The sequence below is a fragment of the Echeneis naucrates genome, chromosome 1 (assembly GCF_900963305.1).
Source record: "Echeneis naucrates chromosome 1, fEcheNa1.1, whole genome shotgun sequence".
NCBI classification, from domain to species: domain Eukaryota; kingdom Metazoa; phylum Chordata; class Actinopteri; order Carangiformes; family Echeneidae; genus Echeneis; species Echeneis naucrates.
In genome coordinates, this window is record NC_042511.1 from 3,717,744 (window position 1) to 3,735,266 (window position 17,523).

Genomic DNA, 17,523 nt, shown 5'->3' on the forward strand with positions numbered 1-17,523 from the left:
TTCAAGACATGCCTGCAGTCTGACTATCTGAGTGACTTCATTTGGCTTCATTGATAGATACAGCTGATCATCCTGTTTCATGTTTTATCATTTCCCAACAGCTATTCATGTGACACTGAGCATAGTGGGGCTTGGTCCTTTGCTTGTTTTTAAACACAAGTCTCCCCTTGACAGTTTACACATGTTGCCATATTGGGGCTGAATGTGAGGCTGTCATATCGGCTGACTTTGGAGGAATTGAAACACAAGTAAAGGGTGAGGTTTGGGGTCGACTTGCTCATATTTTGTTCTTCAAGCAAAACTCCAGAGAGCTTGAAGTTGTGAAAAAGGCTGTAAAACAAATAAATTACTGGCAAAAAAACAAAAGAAGAGCAATGAAATGATGTCAATGAAAAATTGGATCTAGTAATAACCACATAACACATAACACCCAGCACACCCACATAAGTCCAGCAGCCACTGAGATAACAGCTGGCAGTACATCACATTAACCCAATCAAGAGCTCACCTCGTCCTTCCTGAGTCTGAAAAAATTCCTGGCACTGCCGATTTCACAACCTCTGAATAGAACACCTTCAGAAAAACACTATTTAAGCCAAGAATGTCATATGATCCAGTTTTATTTACAATTTTAATTTAGAGCACAAAATACTAAACGTGAAAAACCTCCTTAAACTTAGGGACAAAAAGCAGAAATAAAAAAAAATAAAAGTAAAAATATTCTCTATTTTGTAAAACACAAAATGACATTAAATCAGGTATCATAGCAGCATGATGTAACTGTTTTCACTCCTTATCATAACACAATGAGAGCCACGTGAGCTGGATGAACACCTTCACGGTATGCAGTAGTTCCAGTGACGCTCGTTGGGCAAAACCTGAGCGAGGCGCAGGCAGCAGCTGATGGTGGGCTCATAAAACACAGTGTCTGGTTCCTCCATCTTCGGCGCCGTGCCACTTCTTCTCTGGTGCACGTGTGAGCGTGTGAACAGTGAAGGCTTAGGAGCTTTGACCAGAGTTTTTTTTGTCACACAGCCCATGTCTATGAGCGCCTACAGAGGAGAGAGGGAGGGATCAAAGCATCAATCTTCTTCTTCTTTTTTTTTTTTTATTGTTTCATGTGATGCCATGAAGTTGTCTAACTGAAAGCTCCCACATCGACTCAAGCAGCATAAAATAAAGACACATTTTCAAATTAAGGGCTTTTTATGAGGGAAAAAAACAAACTAACTATAGAAAAACATCAACAGACAGTTTTTGACCTTAAGTGCTGAATCAGAGGTTTTCAACCTGACTATATCGTTATCAGATGTGTGGTGTCAGCGTATTAGATCATAGGTCACATCTGTCAGAGCTAACGGCTAACGGCAAACACACAGACACCAGCAGAAGAAAGAAGTCATCCATCCACTGAAAAGAATGTGTTTGTGAACATACATTACCTCGCTTTAGCAGTCAGTTCCCAATCACTGTGACACAACATGGCCTTAAATAAGCCTTCATCAAGAAAGCGTAATGTTTCTTCGATACTTTCTCTTACACCTTTGAGAAGAAGACTGCAGTGCTTTCATTGTGGATATTCTGGAGGATGTGCTGATTTCCTGAAGACTCTGACTGTATTGATTTCTGAATATGCGGTACAATAAATCGTGTGCCTGTGGAAGGGAGGGTGTTTCTGTTTACCTGGATGAGGTCCAGCACCGCCATTGGCTGCAGCACATCTTTGTAGTGATCCACCAGCGCCTGCTGTGTGAGTCCGGGTCGGAACATGATGTGATAAAGAATGGCCTCCAGCATGCCCTTACACACCTGCCGGTTCAGTGTGCCGTCCACCATGCGCCACGGCCGGCTGATAAAACTCACGTTTTCACTGTGCCGGGCCAAAGCGGATGGTGGAGGCAGGAAAAGGAGATAACACACAGGAAATGTTCAGCTGACGGCAAAGATTTGGAACAATTTTTAAAGGAGTTGAGTCGATTTTCTATTGCTGGTCAAGTCCGGAGGAATGGCTTAAAATGGTTTGGTAAAATAAATAAATAATAACCATCAGAGGGCTAAATCCAACCTGTACTGTATCAGTAATAAACAATAAGACAACGTGACTGATATAACATTATCCTGTGATGAGCTCAGATTTTCATTCCTATCTTGTGGACTGAAGTCACTGTACTCTCATTTACAGCCAGTTTCGTTCTCACTGTGCTTGACTTCAGAGCATCTGCTGTGTGATGGTAAAATTCAGGACACGGGCTGGCTCTGGTGTGAATATAAGTCTGTACTTACTCAGCGTTAACAGAAGAGGATCCTGCTTCATCTCCCTCAGTGCCTAATCTGGGTTTTCTTTGTCTCATCTCTCTCTGTCCTTCTTGTCTCTCGTCAGTGTCCATCTTCTCTTGTCCTGCCTCTTCCGCCTCGCCTTTCTCTTCACAGCACATCTGCTCTTCCCTCCCCTCCTTCTCCTCTGGCTCTTTCAAGTTTCCACTTTCCTCATCTGCACTCTCTTTCTGCTTCTCCAACTGCGTTTCCTCGATCTTGTTCTCTCTGTTCACGTCACTCGACCCTTCCTCTACAGCTGCTCCGTCTTCGCTCTGTGTAGTGGGCTTTTTGGCTGGTGGTTCCTCGGTCTCCTGCCGGCTCTCTAACCTGCACCTCTTGCGCATGAAGGGAATGTTATGCTCATTCTCCAGAAATGGGAGCTTGGCGGATGTGAGGCGTGACTGGGACCACTGCTTGGAGTTTAGAGTCAGCAGCCATGGATCAGCGTGCTGCATGAGCACCCAGCGCTGGCCCAGACCCCCGACTCTTAAGACCTGACCGCCATCTTGTAAATCCTGGAGCAGAATAGGAGAGTGAAAAATATATTAAACAACTACACAGAGAATTTTTTTTTTTTTTTTTAGCACTTTTCTCATCCAAACACCAACTGTCCTATCTTTGATAAAAAGTGAGACTGGGCAAAGAAGAAGAATAAAACATTGGTTTCTCAGCATGTCAACACGGTCACATCTCTCCAAAATGTTGGTGCTATCACCACAACATCTTGTCTTTAATCTTCTACGCTGGATTGAGAGGTTACAGATTATGTCAAAAAAAAAAAAAAGTCCCAATTTTTCTCTTGACAGATTTCCATCTCATTCAGCACAAATTTTAAAATATGACTGACCCATCCAGTTAGAAAAAAAGAGAAGGTCCCCCACAGCTCTCTTTAACAGATGCTCTTGTGTTTACCTTTAAGTAGTGGTGCAAGCTCCTGGTGCATCCAGATTGTGGCTCCTGCTGCATGTCATGTAGGTCATGTATGTCCAAGCCATTTTCACCTGCTTCATCTAAGCTCCTCCTGAGCCGAGAACACACTTCTATGTCCTGAGGAGTGTATCCTTTTTGCTGAATCAAAGAGTTGTCACAGTCCTCCGCAGTAGGTAATGAAGAGGAGGATGGGGAAGGGAACGAATAGGTAAGGAAGGAGGGAAGCAGAGATGGACCACATTTAGCAAAGTCCAGTGGGAGGGAGTCTGGAAATGAAAGAGAGAGAGAAAAAAAAAAGGAATTATTACTTTTGCAGATCAGAAATCTGTTTTCCTCTATTGAATGTGTTGATACTTACCCTCCATACTGAACACTTTATGAGCAGGTGAGCTGCGAAGCTGCAATTTCATGTTGCAAGACTCCACCACAATGTTATCGTTGATGTTGAGGTTACGTACTTTGACTAAAAAAAAAATAAATAAATCAAATCATTTAATGCAGTGCAAGATCAAATAAGTTGCATTTTCTGCTTTCTACAAATGTACACAATTTATCTGCTGGATTCTTATCTAATTGAACAGTCTGACGCATACCTATGCCAGGGGAGCAGTATCCTCGCATCATCAGGTAGTTGGTGTGTGAAGCCTGATGTGCCTTCACTTCCATCTTCTTCCTCCCCTCGCACTCATCCCCATCATAATCCTCATCATCCTCATCCTCCAATGCCACCATACTGGAAAAACACAGTTCAACTCGGCTTAGTTCTTCATGAAGATGAAGGAATAAAAAATAAATGACTTTAATAATATCTCACCTCTTGACTGCATCGTTGTCCACCAGGTTGCTGTCCACCACCACCATCTGTTTGGGTATGGAAATGTGCACGCTCAGCAGCCCCAGAGTAATCAGGCTGAGGGAGGCCATGCAGGCTCCACCTGGGGAGTCCAGGGAGAACTGCACCATGTCCAACACATCTGGAGGATCCTCCGGGGCTTGAGATGTTATGTGCGAGGCTGCAGCTGCTTGCGATGGCTTTTCTTTAGGCAGCTGATCGGCTTCCTGCTCCTTGCTGGATGGATCATCCCCTGTTTTGTTCATGTCTCTCTCCATTAACTGTGGTTCTCCTTCCGCTTGAGTTTGGTTGCTCTCTCCTTCCTTTGGTGAGTCCAACTTTGGTACTTTGATTTGCACCTCCAGCTCCGTCACTGTTCTGCTAATCGCCTTTCCTTTTCTTTTACACCCTGTTTGTCTCTCCCCGTTCGCTGTTCTGTTTTCAGTTTCATGATAAAACGCAGTGAGAGGTCTGTCATCTCTTGTCCCGTTGTTGATGAGACTCCTCATGAAGCGGAAGGAATCAGTGCACAGCAAGAAAGGAAAACGCCACGAAAAACATCTGTATGTGAAACAGTGGGAGAGACATGGTTTAAAAAAAAAAAAAAACAAAAAACAAAAACTACCACCAAGCAGTTAACACATCAGGCCCAAAAACGTATGACTTTTTAAATTCAACATCAGCGACTACATCTCATATGTTTCGTGTTTGTTTCAACCATACCTTACAAAACTTTTTATTCATTTATTTTTATTTGCCATAAGATAATACGATGAGATAAAGCAGGTGTTGTCCACCCTCGGACAGTTGCGTACCTGTAGTAGGACGCAGACAGCTGGTAGGACATTGGAAGGATGGGCAGTGCTCGGTTTTTCTTCGGCCCAAACGGCTGATTGACACGCCGACGGTTGATCAGGCCCCTCTTCCTGCATTCGATAAACACTTGGCACAGAAGCTCCTGGTTATACTTGCTGTACATGTGGAAGGTCTGAAAGAAAGCAGAAGTTTGTGAGTGCTTCCGGTTTGTGAATGTAGAAATTAAAGAGACGAGACAAAAAGGAAGCAAATCAAAGCAGCTCAGTTTTATTTGTTTTATGTGTGATGTTGTGTGCTTGAAAACTTTGTGGGCAGAGGAATGAAACTGAAGTTACCTGAAAGGATCTGGAGGATTTCATCTGATTGTTGGTCATGGCCAGGGTGCTCTGGATCAAGTTATGCAACACTATAGTGTGAATGTCGTCAGTGCTGCAGTGGACAAACAACAATCAGCATAAAGACATATTCATTCAAACGAAATAAACAAACTATCTGTGAGTCATTACCTGCTGAGGAAGTCTTTGTTTAACAGCCTTTTTCCATCGTCTATTGTGGAAACCTTAAACCTGTTAAATGCACATACAAGAAACTATGTTTCACACAGCAACTGGCTACTTGTCTTGAGTGAAAACATCCTCTCTACTCCTCCTCTTACCGTGAGAAGAGCTCCTGTTTAGTGTCCGGCATGATCATATCACAAGTGTTCATGGCTGAGCTAAACTTCTGCCTGAGAAGCCTGGCGTACTCGGTGAAGGATTTAGCACAATCCTAAAAAAAAAAAAAACAACAAACAAACAAAACACAGAGAGAAATATTCACCTGTGAAGTCACAAAGTCAGCTATAAGAGAGCAAAGAAGAAGAAGGACGACACAAATAAAAAAAAACCTCAGCTTTTTCGGGATCTTTTGGTTTATTTTCTTCCAACAGTCTCATCAGAGATTTGTCCTGGTACACCTCTGCCAGACAGATCCTGCAACACCAGGTTTGAATGAGTGAATCTTCAGGAGCTTGTGCGTTTTAGACTGTGCGCATGTGTAATTTGTACACACCTGTAGTTCAGAAGCGTCTGCGGGTTTTTGAGGATGTAGCGCGTGCGGCGTCCGACAGCAACAGATGTTTTATCCATCGATATCTCAAACTCTGCATGGAGCAGATCTCTCACCACACAGTGAGGGATGAACGGCCTTTTTAACTGCAACACATCAATAACATACTGTGTTACAATTTAACAGCTCAATAAAAGAAAAATGCATGATTGTAAACGTAGTTTATACTCACAGAAAGGTCAATGAAAAATTAAAGGTAATATCAGATTACAAAGATGCCCATATAATATGTACTCGCAGTGTTTTAGATAAAACTGCTGTATGCATGTGTGTACCTTGCTGTTCAGCAGGTGTGACGCCACGCTGCACAGCATCATGAGTGAGTCTTCCTGCACTGACCAATACACCCGCTGTCTGGTCATCATTTTCAAAGCTCTGTGATCCGCTTCGTCGTGGGCAGGCGTGCGTTTCTTTGGCTCTTGAAGGCAATTAAGAAAAACGTCCAAACACAATCTGTCAGCCTCTCATCTTCAATCCATCAGATACATGCATGCACTTTCGTGTTTAGCTGCAACGTACCTTTCTTCTTCTTGCGTGGGACCTTGACAACTTCCTTTTTGTTCCTTTTCCTCCGCTGTTTCTTTCCGCCGATCACCTTCTGGTTTCTGGTAGCGGGCTCTATGCCCACCTGGTTACAAACACACAGCAGTTTGAAGCTGGCACTATCTGTTTTCAGCTGCAGTGTAAAACAAAACCTGACTTTGGTGATAAGTGGAAGTAAATCACACTCCGCTCGTGGCTATTTTGAGAAAATTCTAATGACACTGATGATTTTGTCTACCACATTTCTATCTGTGATGGATGGAAGCTAAATAACAGTAAGAAACATACAGGGTGTCAATTAAGTCTCTTTACAATTATTAACAAGTTAATCCAACTATAAAAAAAAAAAAAAAAAACTTACCTCAACATTTTCTACCATCATTGGCCGCTTGGTGGTCAAATATTGAGGTGTTGTGGTTCCTCCTGTTACACAGACATAATTACTATGTTAGTGTTGGAAAGGGAACAGTGGTTGGATTTTTAAGGTGGTTGACTCATTTGGAAAGAAATAAATCTCTTAGCCCACTGCCAAAATAAACAGGGTTTGGGTTAGCTGCATAATCACAGAGTAACGGAGACTTTCAAGATTATTTCCGGAAAGATCTCCTTTGACGATTAATTATGATAGCTGGATTGCTGATTCTGGATTAAAGCCGGAGGTCAACTTGCAACACACAGCTGTCAAAGTGTGTTACGATTGGACACGCAAAGTTATTTAGGCCACAATTCTTTTCAACTCACCAGCTTTAAGAGCCATCCTTAAAGCATTTCTAGTCAGCAAGCTCTTCAGTCTGATTTTGTTTTCCTTTGCTTCCAAAGCGGCTGAGGTCTTTAAAAAGAAAAATAAAAAACAGAATCATGCGTCCAAAATGTCAAAAGCACGCGCGCACACACAGAGTAAATGTTCAGCTTTGGAGTTGTTTACATACTGGTTTGACAGCCAGGAGGGGATTGGTCCACAGCCAGTTCCTTTTAAGATGAGCGAAAAACTCAGAGTCCAGACCTCCTGCTCCTTTATGGTCTCCTGGTATCGATCCATCATCACACTCTTCACGACTGCCCCTGTGTGTGTTTGTATGTGTGCAGGGACACGTCAGGTTTACATCCCAGACCTAAGTAACACACTGAAATATATTTGTACTCGTAAAAGTTAAAATTTTAGGTTCTTCAAGTTAATTATTTCATTTTTAGGGTTTTGAAGTGTCAGACAAAAGGCGTGAGTTTACCTCTGAGAAATTATGATTTTTGCTATTTTCTCACATTCATAAAAAAAGCTGATTGAGTAACAGAATAATGATCAAAAGAACTGTCTCCAGCCTTAACTTTGAATGTCTTGCTTGTTGTTTTACACTGTGGCTTCCACACTTACTTTAGCAGGTATGCCATTCCTACAAACACGTTTCGTTCGTGCACAAAGGAAGGGGCAGAATCATCATCAGAGGCATGTTTCTTACTGCGGATCACCCCTAAAGAGACACAAAGGAAAAAAAAAAAAATGTTTTCATGATGGTTGCCAGTGCTGCGAGTGATTCTGCTTTCATTAATAAGTGTGTGATTGTACCCAGAGGTGTGTTGAGGCAGACACACATCAGGTCAAACCAGTAGTTTTCTACGTCCTGATAAGTGTTGAATGTGTACTGGCGTCTCTCAAATGGTTTGTCAGGGGACTCTGTGACCAGCCAGTAGTGAGGCTCAGCGCTGGTGGTGTCAACAATGGTGGCATTGCGCTTCAGATACACAAAAACCTGGACAAAACAACAAAAGAAAAGAAACTTTCATCAGAACATCTGCTTTGATGTAACATCCCTGCTTTATCTCGAGTGCTCTAAATAGTTTCTACATACGTTTACACATGTGGATTGGAAAAATAAAAACTAAACTTCATCCTCAGAACTTTTTCATTATTATACTGATTTATATCACTCACTTGGATACATAATTCCCCTCCCCAACAGTGAAATCTTAAAAAATACTGACTGAAAAATATTCCCAATTTCTTCACTGAAATCCTAAATTCTTTACAAAAGCTTTTAAATAGCTAAATATTTTTTTGTTTATATGGATTTTTTTAAATCTTCCTTTGCTGTACTACATTTAACTTGTAGTTTCACAGTTTTTCTATTTGATGAGTAGAGTAGAGCACATTTCACATTCAACTCAATTCACATTCAATTTGTATACCAGGTCTTTCTCCTTGAACTTCTCCACGGAACCAAACTGCAGCAGACCCATGTAGCACAACTTCTGCAGGTTCTCATGAAAAGAGAACAGGTATTTCCTGGTTTGAAGAACCCAGAAACACTCAATTTAGAATCAGTGGATGGGATGTGTTGTAAAATGAGCAAAGGAGAACAAGAGTCACCGTTTGTAAAGCAGCTGTCTTCTCATTCTGGCCGGCAGCGTTCTAACAAGATGGTGTTGTTTCACAGGGTCGCTGAGATATTCCTCCAATCCTTCCACCTGCAGACCAAAATCAGTTTTTACGTTCAGTTATGAGCACTTTAAGAAATGTACCATCAACAATATGAGCCATAACAGAATATATATTCAGTCTCCAGATTGTTATGCCCAAATTTTTATCCAATGTATTCTGCAATGTGTTAACATCCACAAGGACAAACTAATTATTAGAGTCACATCATAACATGAAATAATACACATCTTAAGAAATCAACTGAATCTGAACTGAACTTTATTACATTTATTGTGCTGTTATCAGACTCCATCAGTTACAGTGAGGCTGTTATAGCAATATACTGTAAACTGATTGAACATCACATACAGCTAAACATTTAACAATCCCTCTAACTCTGCTTCAGTCCAAAAATATCCCAGAAAATGAAGATAGGTTTATTTTTTCCAAACTTATTAGCAGGAAGTTAGATTATTCATTCTTGATTTTGCGGTCTGGCAAAGAAAAAAGGCAAAGAAATTATCCTTATTACACTGACTACCTTACACACAGATTTCATGCTTTCAGCAGAGTGCGATGACAATTCATTGAATGTTCAAAATTAAATGCTTAGAAAGGTTTACTCTCTTAATTATAACCTTTGTTCTCGTCTGACCCTCCAGACACTGAGTACATTTACAGGAAATTCTGACATCTCATGTATTGCATGTGAAGTAGGTTTGGTAGGTGTGTAAGTAGGTGTTTGTGACATGACTTCTGCTGCGCTGAATGAATAAAGTTAACGCCACAACATGCTTTTAAAAAGATGACAAAATATGTGCTCACCTTATAGTTGATCTGTATGACCTGAACGAAGATGGAAAGAGGCAGGCAGAGGAGCAGGTCACCCACCATGGCCCAGCCGCTGCTAAACTCTTTGTGCACACGGACAGGAGGAATGAACTTCTTCCATGATTCTTCATCAGTGTAAACTATGAGAGACAGATAGAGGATTAGAGAAAAGTCAGTGAGTGCTGTTGGGAAACCCTGAAAGATCAATTTCTGTCTGGATAATTGAAGTAACCTTTGCATTCACAGCTGGTACACATTAAGAATGCACTAGTCCGTCATATAGATGCACAACTGACGCTCTCACCTTTAACGTCAAGCTGAGAGCAACTCTTTCCTGATTCGTCCTTCTGCACATCCTCCTCATCGCCTGATGCCATGTCCAATTTAGGAAGCTCCGAATCTGCAGTTTGTGGCTCGGCAGAGGCAATGGCAGCCTTGTCAGGCGTCTGGTTGTTTTTCTCATCCTGTTGTCCAGATTTGTCAGGCTGTTTGGTTTCAGGATTAGGGTTGTGTATGTTTGCTAGCGTTTCACTGGTTGAGTCAGAGGCGGTGGAGTTGTGTCTGAGCGGGTGTCCGTATATCAAGTACCAAAGGAAGTTATGCACAATACGTAGACGATACATCTTAGGCTGGAAGCCAAGTGTCTTACCCAATCCTCGAACTGTAAAAAACAGAAAAGGCAAAACAATGCATGAGAGATATTTAGAGGAGAGAGAAAATGGAACATTGAGAGTAACAATGAGATGCATATATATCCATCAATATTCACACAACAATCAAACGGCACCTTTAGTGGGTGTGAACTCATTTTCTTTTTTAAGATTTGCTTTCTTCATGTCAGCTTTCCCCCTTTGGCCTCTGGAGGTGCCTGGAGCCATCTCATCAAGCTCTTTTTCTTGTTCTCTGGCTTTCTCTTGAGCGTGCTGCAGACTGCAGGTCAGCAGAAGAAACACAAGAGAAAGTTGGAAAGAGGCTAAATCATGAAACTTACTGGGGTGGAAACTGTTGACCACCGAGATAACATACCACCAAGACAGTCTGCCTTTTTCACTGGATAGTTTTAAGGGTTTGTATTTAAATTCTCACCGTAAGGTCGAATAAGAGCTGGAGATTTTGAAGCGGACGTGCTCAATAACTCGTTGCACTATGTCATCATTGGGCTGAATGGATGGATGAACAATCATTTCAACCTGCATGTGGAAGAACGTTGAAGAGAGAGAAAAAGGAGGTAAGAGGTGGGGAGGTACAACAGGTAAGGAACAGAATATTTCTTTTCAATCTTCCAAATTGTTTTCATTGCAGTCAGTAGTTTTATCCAGTTTGGAACAGGTATGGAGGTCTTGTGTGTGCTTGTACCTTCCTGGTGATCCCATCCTGTACGACGGTGGTAGTGTAAATCTTAAGCAAGCCTTCTCTAGACAGACCGTGGACAAGACGTAAAATAGTTTTCTTGCAACACTTTGAGCTCATGCCATCCTGCTTCTCTTCCTCATTGATCAGTTTCTGTAATCTGGAAAAAGACAGAACTGTGTGGACTTTGTTTCCCCTTTCTATTATGTAATAAAATGCTTTGGTATAAATTTAAGACAAACTGACGGGAAAAGGCCCTCAATGATTTTGGAGTTGCAGACGGCCTCCAAAATCAGATTCTTCCTCCTCAGCAGGCGGTATGTTTCATGAGACCGTTCCGAAGTCTTTCTGGGTTTGTTTGGAATGGAGGTCTAAAGAAAGAAGGTGGAGCTGTTTCTTAAATGATTTCTCAAACAGAAAAGCTTCAACTTGTGAATCAACACATGCTACATTTCCTCATACAAATATTATTGTATAATGATTGAAGAAACTGCCATCTGATCAAATTTTCTCATGACAAAATATGGTTTACACCAAGCCAGAATTTGAGATACAAAGAGGTAAAAGGAGCTAGAGCATCATGTTCTGGCTGGAAAATATACAAAACACCCGACAGACAGACCTGCTCCTCACTAACATCTTTGACAACCACAATGTTGTTCATGCTGTTTTCTTCTGGGACATCAGCTGACGCCTCTCTCTGAGGTGAAGAGCTGGCAGGGGATGTGTTTGATGGTTCCCCCTCCTCAGTTGCTTGTTCTGATAGAAGAGACAATAAAAATGAATTAAACAGAAAAATATATTGTATGCCACAGAAAAAGTACTAAAGTATTGAATGTTGCAGCAAAGGTGAATCCTGGGAGGGAAAATATCTCTTAGCAATGTTTCAGTTGGCCGTGAATGAGGCCAGGCAAAACTTTGACATGAGCTTTCAAGGACACACAACAGATTCAAGTCAGAGTGAGGATATGGTAATGTGATATTATCGCTCATGATCGACTGATGTGTTTAAAGCCATTATCATTTTCCCCATTGAATAAAATAATTTGGTATTTTAGAAGCAGAATTTGTTATTTCTTATCTTTATTTTCTCTTGCATTTACAATGTTGGACTCAAGCGAAAACATATTTGCCTTCACCTGAGGCCTACTGATCAGAACGACCTGATGTATTTACCTGATTTATCAGCATTTAAAATAAATAAATAAACAAATAAATCCATCAATAGTAGTTGTTTGTCACTGCTCTGTCCAAGTTATTGATAACACAATTTGGAGCCTATGTCTTAAAATTGTTATTAAAGCTGCTGTAGTTCATATTTTTAATCAACAGAGGCAAACAAGTTTCTCTCAAAAATCAGTATATAAAAACAGCTAAAAGGAACGTGAACATTCCATTTAAATTCTTTAGAGGAACAAGGTTTAAGTTCTGCGTATTTTTAACAAAATTATTTGTACTTTTCCTTCAATTGTTGAGCTTAAGTTCATTTCTGGGAATTACCTGTTTGGACAACATCAGGCGTCACATTGATGGCGGATTCGCTGCATGCTGGTGATGACAGAAATTGAAAAAAGGAGAGTTAGATGACATAAAGACCTGCAATTAAAAACCAACTCTGATCATTTTAAGTTAGGATGATGATGACCGTTAGATACATACTCTATCTTACACTGTCGTTTTTCAGTCATGTATGTTCTGAAAGGGTCAATGAGCACTCACATCCATCTGGTGTTGGTTGGATTACGTTGGCTTCCGTCTGCTCTGTTTCCAAGCTGCCTTTCTTCCCTGTTGTCTTTCTTATTGCTCCTGACTTTCGTTTTGCTTTACCTCTGTCTCCATTCAACTCAGCTTCATCTCCTTCTCGACCTGCTATTCGGCTCTTCTTGGCTGTAGAAGTGCTTCCTTTTGCTGTTGACTTGGAGGATGATGGCGTTGTAGGGGTGGCAGGGGCTGTGTCTAATGCTTGCGGTGCGGATGAGTAGAGGAGTTTCTTGCGTTCCTGCTCCTTGGCAAACAGCTGGAGCTGATCGCTCCCACCCACACATCTGTCAGGAGAAGTGAGCAGAAGAATCTTATTGATACCGCAGAGTCTCACGTGGTGATAAAGAAGAAATCTATTCTTATTTGGAAATACTCACTTGTGGCTAATATATTTAGTGGTCCTCTGTCGACCCACATCCTCCATGAATCCCTGCAATTTTTAATATTCAAAAAAATGCATTTTGTGTAATAATGTAGAAATGGATATTTTGTGTTTTAAGCATATCTATCACTTTTTTAACTTGTCAATTTTTATTCTTGTACTAACCACAAAAAAAAAAAATTCAACAATATAATAGAACGTTTGGATACACACACCCTCTATGCATATATATGTAAACAATTCAAATCTATAATCGGAAAAGGAAAAACAAGGAAAAACAAACAAAGGTTAATTTATTCAGTTCACCATGCGTAAAAAAATCTCTTTATTGGGCTTACCTTAATAAAACCATCTCTCTCCAGTCTCCGACAGAGCATACGGGACTCCAGTTTACCCACATTCATTCTGTATCCGATACCAGACTTTGGGATTCCTTTCGTGCCGCATGATAACACTGCAACACAACAAAAAGAGTTTACATCTCTGGGGACTCTGTGGGGACTGCAAATGATTCTCCTCTCTCTGCAATTTACTGTCTGTGGAATAAAGCCATAAAAGCCCAAAAAAAGTATATTTTTAAGGCTCGAAAACATGGAAATAAATAACAATATAAAATAATAATAACAATAATATCTAATACTCGGTTCAGTGGGTGGATAAACTCAAAACAGATGAGTTTTTTTCTGTTTCAAAACAAAAACACAAACAACTTGAAGCCTTTAACATGTATTCCAATTTATTTTCCTGAGAGTAAGGATTGATGACCCGTACCAATGTGATAGGCCTGTGACAAGACATCCTTCTCCATGATTCGGCTCTCTGGAGGGAAAGCTCCTCTTCTTGCTCCAGTCTCATCTTCTTCATCCTCATCATAATCATCATCATCCGTGACACCTTTCTTTGAATATGGCTTTACCAGCTTCAAACAGCGCACACGGACTTTAGTCCCTGGGAAAAAATACAAAAAAATAAATAAATAACTGGCTCTTAAATTTAGGAACAAAATACACCATGCATATATTTTATTCACATCATCATCAGTTTATTCTCAATACTCAAAACTAAACAGAAACGTTTCTAAGCAACAGTAAAAGGTATTGAACCAGGCTGATGCTCTTATTCAATATTTTGTGAATTTGAATTAAGAAGTAAGAAATTTATTCCAGCTCATAAATCAAAAACCATTTAACCTAATTATATCCATCTTTAAATACACTGTAGATTTAAAATCTTCAGCAGCTGAACCTATTAAGACAACCCATTAATGTTGAATATAATTACACTAAAGTTAACACACTTTATAATTTCCAACTAAGACACACAATTTGCAATAATTACTGTCATTGATAATAAAAATCAAGAGTTTTGTTGCCTTTTGTGGTGGTGCAGGGACCGGCACTAGGATCCAGTTCTTCTAGAGGGATCTGGCAAAACTCAATCAACTTGGAAGATCGCATGTATTGAAATACGCGCTTGCAAGTACCTTCATTCAAATTCTGCAAGAAAACAAACAATTATTACCAGGACAGACCGAGGAACATGCACACAGTCTCACAGATGCTTACAGGGAGATACTCACAAGTTGTTCTTTGACTGTGATCAAAGTGGCAAACTGACCGGGTAGCTGTTCAAGGATGTTGGACACACACTCCATCAGTATGTCATATTTAGACCGCCTGTAAGACAAGAAAGGGTTAGAGGGAAAAAAAAAAAAAGAAAAAGTAATTTTTCAAGTTGTTGAGTTGAGAATGACAAAAAAGTGACATGGACATAAAACAAACCTGTTAACATGGAAGCGGTTGAGTAACAGAAGTATTGAGTGCTGCTGTTGGCCTGACTTCAGTCGTGTCACATGAGACTGCATGGTGACGAGTCCGTGTCTGACCAGAGACTTTCTCATGTAGTGCAGTTTTCGGGCATCAGTCCTGAAGTAATGCAGCAATGGCTGTTATGCAAAGGCTTAACACACTGGCTTGCAAGAGAGTAGCTGCAGAACAGCAGTAATGAATGAAGATGGAAGTGTATCCTACTTGAAAGCACATCCATGCAGGTCACTCTGTAGCTCTCCTTGCCAGCGTCCTCGGCCCACCCGTTCCAAAACGCAGTAAGAGTCGTCATTTAGCTTTAAATCGGGATCGCTCTCACTACCAATCAGAGTCCTGAAACGCACAGTCTGAGAGGCCACCACAACCAGCTTTCGGCCGTATCTGAGGAGGATGGGGAGTAGGGAAGAGAAAAAGTGAAACCTAAAACGTAAGGTCACAGTCCATATATGTGATCTTTATCACATGTAACATTTCCAAAGCTCTTTTGGTGAAAAGGAGGAAAATCCAAAAATAAAATATCAAGTATAGTGTAAGTAAATCGTCAGAGAGAAGGTGGTGGCTGTTGTGGGAAAAGCTGTCACTCTTTTCAAACATTGTCTACCAACCTTTCCAAAGCCTCCTCTAAGCTGACCAATGCGGTGAGGGACTTGCTGCGGACATGTTTAGTGATGTCTGTCCTCTCTTTGAAGAAGACACACGAGCCCTGTATCCCATCCTTGTTTTCTAGAATGATATGGACCGGGTAGACATCTTTCTTTGTGGTAGGGAAACTTTTTGGTATTTCAGTGCCTGTCTCGGGATCAACATCTTTAAACCTGAAACACACAGTAAATAAAAACACAGTCTATATTATATGTTATCACAAATATAATACAAAGAAACAAGTGGAACAGGAAATAACATGAGAGCTGGACCCATTTATGACTGCTGAACAGTCCCTACGTTTTCCCTACGCCTTCATGGTGGAAAAGTCACTGTATGACTCAGACTCCATCTAAAATTGTTGAGGGTGGGCTACACAACAGACACGGATCTTTATTACCTGCATGAAGTTTAACAGCAACACCAATGCAGCCGCTAAGATGATCAAAACATCTCTTTATATCAGGACTACTGCAGAGGGGTTTGGTTTGACAGTTTGACACCTGTGTCTTTTAACCAAGCATAGCCCCACTTCTGACCTGTGTGTGACTCTTTCTAATCCGAACCGAGCCTCTCGTGATTAACTCACCTGTCAGAGAGCACGACATCCTCTCTCTCTTCTGGTAACTTGTAAAACTTCAGGTCGGTGTTGCCGATAAGCGACCTCCAGATAAACTCCTTGGTGCTGTCGTCGAGTTTAAGGTGGAACTTGGGCTGCCTGTCCTGCAGTCGGATCCACAGGGAGGGTATAGTTATCCCATCCAGTCCCTCCAAAGCCACCTCATCCGCCACTGCGCTCCACGGGTCCATAGCTAACGCTGCTAGCTAGCTAGCTAACATGCTAATGTTTACCACCAGCCAACTCCGTTATCGCTTGTCCCGAGTTAACGCATCCTTTGCACCTGAATGAGTGTTCTCGTTGTTTTTTTTAATCTATTTTTTGTGCGGGTTAAACTGTTCTGTTTCTGACTACGAAAACTTGTTTACAAAGCGCCTGGAACTGCAGCGTTTTCCGACAAGTGCGTGCCTGCGTACGTGATTGCGTCACGTTTGAACTCTGACCTCACATCGAGCGTCAGCTGAAAAAAAAAATGACAATCATAGATTTATAAGAAATTATACATTTTGTTCATTTAGATTTATTAAAAAAATATTAATCTGTTTTTGAGGAAAAATACAATTATAAACTCTTGTTATTGTAACTTTATTAATAAGATATTATATACAAATTTAATGTTTGCTTTCTATGTTTGACTATTTTCTTTTATGTTATTGTTTCCATTTCTCTACAAACTTCTCTTATTGTGATTTAATTTATTTTGTAAAGTTTTATTGTTTTTAATTGACTTGCTTTCTGTAAAGTGACTGAGGGATTGTTAAAAGTGCTCTATAAATAACATATGATAATTGTCATTCGTCATTTGCATTAGTTGTAAAATTGCAGGTTACTGTGTTTTTGTTTTTTTTTGTTTTTTTTTACAAAGTATGTGCACTAGAACACAGATACTTGTTAAAAGTAAGACGTTATGGCAATTTCCAATTTCTGTCAAGAGAACAAAACATTTTTGTGTTCAGCATAACTTTGCAATGCTTGTTTATATGTTGTCAAATAAATGTGTCTTGAGAATATTTTTAGTTTTTGTTAAAATATATAAAAGCACAATGTTGGGACTGTAGAATTAACTACACTATCAACTGCATAGTTTTTAATTATAAATATTGTTCAATAAATACACATTTTTACCAAGCTAATTTAATAAATAATGATCGCGTT

The 17,523-nt window shown here is 40.4% G+C and overlaps 1 protein-coding gene across 1 annotated transcript; it reads right to left on the reverse strand.

The window, feature by feature from the left end:
• Nucleotides 1–629: 629 nt before the first annotated feature.
• Nucleotides 630–16,769, reverse strand: gtf3c1 (general transcription factor IIIC subunit 1). The gene is made up of 40 exons (XM_029511592.1): nt 16,339–16,769; nt 15,713–15,922; nt 15,312–15,488; nt 15,063–15,206; nt 14,861–14,957; nt 14,654–14,777; nt 14,053–14,229; nt 13,620–13,735; nt 13,277–13,329; nt 12,858–13,183; nt 12,639–12,686; nt 11,761–11,897; nt 11,385–11,509; nt 11,145–11,298; nt 10,875–10,978; nt 10,576–10,718; nt 10,093–10,449; nt 9,783–9,928; nt 8,907–9,004; nt 8,726–8,822; nt 8,106–8,289; nt 7,914–8,010; nt 7,474–7,606; nt 7,286–7,373; nt 6,906–6,967; nt 6,521–6,629; nt 6,277–6,419; nt 5,945–6,087; nt 5,781–5,865; nt 5,550–5,662; nt 5,401–5,460; nt 5,230–5,323; nt 4,894–5,066; nt 4,061–4,639; nt 3,840–3,979; nt 3,605–3,709; nt 3,229–3,512; nt 2,284–2,831; nt 1,684–1,870; nt 630–1,052 (listed from the first exon to the last, which is right to left on the reverse strand). Exons 1-40 carry the CDS (start codon nt 16,557–16,559, stop codon nt 837–839), a joined length of 6,597 nt encoding a protein of 2,198 aa, XP_029367452.1. The 5' UTR covers nt 16,560–16,769; the 3' UTR covers nt 630–836.
• Between the last annotated feature and the right edge of the window lie 754 nt (nt 16,770–17,523).